The 6,262-nt window shown below is 42.7% G+C and overlaps 1 protein-coding gene across 1 annotated transcript in view; it reads right to left on the bottom strand.

The window, feature by feature from the left end:
* The window catches only part of HEG1 (heart development protein with EGF like domains 1), a 57,871-nt gene extending 52,706 nt beyond the window's left edge, over nt 1–5,165 (bottom strand). The window contains exons 1-2 of the mRNA XM_023519948.1: nt 4,783–5,165; nt 2,792–3,088 (exon numbers count right to left, since the gene is read on the bottom strand). Coding sequence (XP_023375716.1) covers nt 2,792–3,088; nt 4,783–4,960 — 475 coding nt within the window. The 5' untranslated portion in view covers nt 4,961–5,165. The remainder of the gene's footprint in view (nt 1–2,791; nt 3,089–4,782) is intronic.
* Between the last annotated feature and the right edge of the window lie 1,097 nt (nt 5,166–6,262).

The raw sequence follows: 6,262 nt of genomic DNA, 5'->3' as shown, positions 1-6,262 counted from the left end.
CTCTTAGAATTTATGCCCCCAAAACACTTAAGCCTATGGATGAAATTGTGTATGCTTACCCTATCTGACAACAATCTCATGCCCCACCCAGTTTCCTTTTGTGCCCTGGTTTCCAGGAAGCTCAGTACTAAATCTAGTGCTCAACTGTAGGTGCTCTCACTGTAGCTGTTCAACTACACATATCTCTTTCTACCTTCAGAAGAGAACTTTTTCCCATTAGTTGCTTTACTTACTTTCCCCCCGAATGATCGAATAGTACATGGTCATTATAGAAAATATGAAAAGTATACAAAGAAATAAAGCAGCAAAAAATGTAAAGCACCAAGAAAAATAATTTCAAATGGCTTCCAATCTCTTTTTTAAAAATCTGATTCAGCTGTTTTGGCCTGTACCCTGCTTTCATGCAAAGATTTATTGGCACACAATTTATTTTTGGAAGCAAGTAACTCCTGACTCCCCAAGCTTCAGAAGAGGTTGTGCTGCGTGCAACTTCTGTGTAGCACAGTGAGGAATAAAAGGAAACACGGAATACAAAGGATGGATGTGTTCAGAATAACAGATGCTGGAACTAGAAAGGATCTTTAGGGTCATCTGGTCTAATCCCTTCGTTCTTCAAATAAGGAGCCCCATTCTCCCTGGGCCAGGCTCCTGGCTGGCCATCCTAGCATTCATCCAGTGAGGAGTGTCCCTCATCTGACTGGTCTAAGTGCCAGGGCTTTCCCTGGGTCACATTTACTAGTGGATGGAGTGGCCAAGTATCAAATGACACTCCCCCCTCCTACACTTCCTCTTCACTTTCGTTATTCTACAGAGTGAACAGCTGGGCCAAGTGACTTGGGGTCTGCCTCTGGCAAGTCCTGCTGGCCTTCTTATTACTCCTGCCTATGTGCCTAGAACTCCTGGATCCTGTGGTCCGAAAGAGAGCAAAATCTCAAGATTTAGATTTAAGAGGAGGCAGGAGGTATATTAGAGCTCTGGTTAGCAGGTTAGCAAGTACTAGCTCAGCCTTAAAGATAAAGCAGAACTTTGTTTCCTATGTGGCTTCAGATCTTTGTGCACATCCCCTCTACATCCCCTCAGGGAGGAGGGGAGGCTGGCAGGCTGGATGCAGATATTCTTGGATGCCTGGCTATTCCCTCATTTAATAGCCCCCAAAGCCTTCTCCAGCTTCTAAGAGGGAGATGGAACTCTACTAACACAGAGCACTCAGTTTACTGAGGAGGAAGAGAAATATTCAGTGAAAGACTCAAAGAATAGAAAAGGTAAGGTATAACTCTTCAAAAATTAAAAGTATAAGGTTCTAAAAGGATGAATGCTCAAGGAATTTAAGGAATAATTATATTTTTAATGTTGAAAAGTACAGGGGACTTTTAATGTTGAAAAGTACAGAGTCAAGCTCAGTAAAGCTGGAAACATAGGCTGATTTTCAAATATATCACAGCAGCGAGTCGAATTTAAATTATAAATATTAAATGACCCTGACCAGAACCAAAGTGTAGCTTCCTAGAAAATGCTTCCTTTCCACCATTTAGTGAAGCTGGTTGTAAATCACTGAACCACAGAACTTTGAAGCTGGAAAGGATCATAGCTTTTATCCAATCTAACCAATGTTTAAGAATAATCTTAAAAAGCAATCTCCAAAAACACAAATCATAAATTATATACATAGCCAGTCAGCAGGAAATGGTGTACAGAGTATATGGAAGAGGAACTGGTGGCTTTAAATAGGCATTACAGAAAGGACCTCTGGGTTCAGTTTTTGCTTTGATGACATAAACCCAAATCCCTAGTCTTGTAAAGTACCTCTGACATATGAAAATTTTGAAAAGGCAATTTCAAAAGCAACCTAACCTCCATTCCCCAAGAATATTTCCACCCTCTCTGCCCTGCCTCCTGTGGCATGGGGATGAAAACACATGCAGCATGCACCGACTCTGAATAAAAACTCAGAGAAGAGAAAAGGTGAGCAGAGCTTCTGACATTCTCTTCAGCCCATCACTGGCTGAGCCTGTGATATCTGGGCACATGCTAATCTCCATTACTTATTAAGTGTACCTTGTTCTGGGGCAGTGGGGAACCTAAGAGAAGTGACAGACACAGCCTGTGTCCTCGAGAGGATTATAATCTACCTGGGCAGATAAGCATTAGATAACCTAATGTGACAAGGTGATTGGCCCAGAGGATCAGAGGGTTGAAGAAAGGCTTTGTGGAGACGAAAATACCTGAGAGGAGATTTAACCGTTGCCTAGGAATTAGAATGGCAGAGAGGTGAGTGTTCTACCCCTGCAGCCTTGCGAGCACCTGCACTGTATGATTTTTTAAATGATGGCTGGAAAAATGTATATCTACGTTATCTTTGCCATTGAAAGAAACATTTTTGCAATAATGAAGAAATACAAATCTAACTCTTCATCAAATGACACAATGCTCACCCTTTCATTCACCCCAGAACGTGGCCTCTTGTACAAGAATACACACCAACAACACTTCGTCTTTGCTGTATGTGTACGTGGGACACAAGAGAAAAAGTAGGGGTTGGTGGACAGAAAGCCCTAGAACAGCCACCCAGACCAACTCCTCATACAGTTAAAGAAAACATATTTTAGAGATGAACTTAAATACTGAGATAAATTGTATGGGTTGTACTTTTACCCTGAACAATTTGCATTTGTGCTTAATGTCTTTTCCCCTTATCTCTTTAGCCCCTGTGCCGAGTATGCCTGGCTATACATGTCTACTTATTTCTATTCCGGATAATTGCAGAGTGTTAAGGCAGGGCAGCAGCACTCACCTGTGGAATGATCTGAGGGAGGAGTGTAAGCTGAGGTCCTAGAGAAATGCAGCCAGGGGAGCTCCGCCTCTGAGGAATTTCTCTTCCTGGAGAGTGAGGTCTCTTCTCCCATCTCCAAAGCAGGAAGAGAGGACTGGCTCAAAACAGAAGTAGACACGTGGGTGTGCACAGTCACTTCTTCGGGGAGCCTGTCCCCCTTTGCCAGGGAACTCTGGGACGTTCTACTTTCTGTGTGAGAAGGGGCACCTCCTCCTTCTGACTCTGCACTGCTGGATGGCAGGCGACTCCTTCTAAAGGCTGAAAGCAGACGACGACAATTAAAATTCCACAAGCAGACCTCCAAATGTCTGAAAACTCTTTCAGGGGACTCAGCTCTGACCTCTATAAAATATACAGATATAAGATATCAGGAGAAATTATTCATTCTATGAAAAGCCAACCCCTGAGTGAGAGACCACAAACTAAAACAAAGACTGTTTTGGATCTTGCAGACAAAGACTTTACATCCTGTGGTAAAATTGTCAGAAAATGGCACGATGAAGCTAAGTATCAGGTGATATGGAATCAGCGATCGGTTTCTGATCATCATGACTCATCGCCCACATTCCACAAAGTTGGTTCCGGGATTTACTTGAATTCAACGTAAAAAAAATTCCAATATCTGGATGACCAACAAACCCAAGCAGCATCACGTGAAGAGTTTGTAAGCTCCAACTTCATTATTCATGAATGGAAAATAAAATACTTTCATACATACTCTTTATAGAATTCAGTGCCCCAACCAGACCTCCTGTCACTAGGATGTGACAGAAACCATGGGGGTATCTTCGATGGCTTCATCCTCTACTTTTAGGCCATTACCAACTCTAATCAATTTTCCTCTGTGAAGAGTCTTTAGCAATCCCTTCTTCTCTAACCCTAAAGCCATCAAGCCATATTTTAGCATGTGGGGTCTGCCTGGGTAGTCCCTCTGACTCTGGGTTCCCTCTACCCCATCTCCCATCCCAGGTATCTTATACCCGCCTACCAGGTGAATCCTCCTCAAATTTGCATTAATCATGTCACTGCCTTGTTCAAAAACCCTCAGGGACTCTTCTCACCACACCAAATTTAAAGTGCCGGATATTTTAAGTCCTCCATGATTGTCCCTAATGCTGTCCACACAACTGTCCTACCCAACAATCCTCTGCTCTGTGTGTAACTTACTCCCTCCCCCAAAGGAGGCTGCTGGCCTTGCAGTCCCACTAAGAGCTCACTTTTCTCTCCTCTGTATCTTCAACACGTGGTCGGAGCACCCACTTCTCAGCCACCCTTCCACCTGGCTCAGATATACAGACTTAGGCTGAAATTCCAGCTCTGAAACCTGTTAGCCATTTGATCTATATCCATTGGATGAATTAACTTCTCTGAGCTTCAGTTCCCAAATTCCTAAGATGAGAGTAATGTGACCTCACCGGCTTGCTATGAGAAATGAGAGACTAGACATGTCGGTAAAGTAGCAGGGATGTAATCAGTGCTAGCTTTCTTTGTCTTCCCTTCCTCCATCTTGTTCATCCAGCTCCAGCCCCTCCTTGAAATCTTTCACTAAAAATGGCAAGCCACCAGCTGTGCAGACTGCAGCAAGAATAACTATTTGAGTAACATAAACACAAACATGCAACCATACATGTTTGTGTTTCCTAGTACCTCTGCGATTGCAGTGTGTGGCAGGATCACTGGATGTTGTTCGGTTTTAGACCGGCCACAGAATAGATATTCTATGGGGTTGGACGGGCCTCTCAGTAAATCTGCATCCTTGTCTGGTCTATAGCTATAACTCAGTTAACCACAGTTGTGCCATAGACGGAACCTAAGTCACAGGTCTGATCCCCAGCCCAGGACTTTGAAATGGGTCATGAAGCTCAAGATAGGGGATGGGGAGACTGACAGAAATTTTGCTTTCTAAGACTGAACACACATGAATGAAATGAGTATCACTGGCACAAACTTACCTAAGGTGCTGCTCTGGGAAGTCAGAGCTGTTGTTATCTTAGCCCCAAAAGGAAAAATGGTGACATTTATTCTCCTCAAAGAGTCGTTCCTTCCTCCAGCATCTGCTGTTTCTGTTTGTGAAGTGAAGTTTCCTGGAGCATCGGAAGGTGTATGGCTCTTGTCTGGGGTATGAACCATTACATCCTTTTTGGAGGCCACTGTGGAAGAGTCCACTTGATTCTGACCAAAGGTGATGTTTTCTATGTGGGGTTCAGTATTGCTTTCTGACCAATGGTTCCTTACAGCAGCTGAAACAATCAGAAAATGGATCAGTGAGAACTTGCTGGCTTCTGAAAAGAGAAGGAAACCAAAAACGACACCACGAGCAGATATGTCAGTAAAGAAGTGGATTCAAGTAGAATAATTTCACCTTTCTTCCCCCTCCACCACAGTAATTATTCTTACAATCCAATGGAAGAAATTATGAAGTGACAATACTATATCGAATTAAATGTTACAGGAAGTAGAATAAATGATGAAAATTGATAGAAAGAGATCGATGTGGGTCTCAGAGAAGAGGACTTGAACCTCTGACACCTGGGCAGGCTCAGAGATGGGAATAAAAGTCAAAGGTCAGATGCGAGTGGTGGGAAGGAAGCTCTTTATAAACACCAAGGCTTTGAGCTATGACTTTTCGATGGTGGAAAGTAAAAGCTGGCAACCCTTAATCCTGACACCTACTCTAATAGGCAGGAGGTAGGACATGCATAATTCTGGAAAAACATGTAGAGGATCTGGCAATATTACCAAAACCTTAGGAATATAAATAGGTTTATGCAGTAATTTCATAGGAAAGGTAGAAGAAAGGGAAGGGGGAAGAGAGAAAGAGAGAGAGAAGAAATCAATTACACAAATTGCAGTATATTCACGTGAAAGGGTACTATGAGGTCATTAAAATGTTATAAAATAAAGATGGCACAGGAACTATTGAGTTAAAACAATAGCCTTCAAAATAGGATTTAGAATATCTCATTTTGCTAAAAAATAATAATAGGACTCGTATGCGTATGTGCCAAGACTGATGCAAGCACCTGACACGCACTCATTCATTTAATGGCTGCACAATGTCGGAGGCATGGCGCTCTTATCCTCTCCACTTTCTATGGGAGGCAGAGGAGGCCCGGAGAGGTCACATTCCTTGCCAAAGTCACCAGGCAGCCTGATGAAGCCAAGGCCTTCAGCCCCCAGCTGTACTCAGCTGGAAGATAAAGTACTGGAGAGGAGTGTTGGAGCAAATCCTCCTGTTCTCCCCTAGTTCTAGATTAGGGGTACTGAGGAAATGTTGCTTATCAGCATGGACTATTTCTTGAAGTTTATAAATTAGGAATGTATTTATATTAGTCAGAAAATATTTTTAAATGATTACATCCATATTACCCAAGATGATGGCAAAGGGGACATGAGTTAAAAACGTTGTGAGAATGAAGTAGAAGTTCAGGG

The sequence above is a fragment of the Pteropus vampyrus genome, unplaced genomic scaffold, assembly GCF_000151845.1.
Source record: "Pteropus vampyrus isolate Shadow unplaced genomic scaffold, Pvam_2.0 Scaffold1, whole genome shotgun sequence".
NCBI classification, from domain to species: Eukaryota; Metazoa; Chordata; class Mammalia; order Chiroptera; family Pteropodidae; genus Pteropus; species Pteropus vampyrus.
This window is presented reverse-complemented; position numbering and strand designations above follow the sequence as displayed.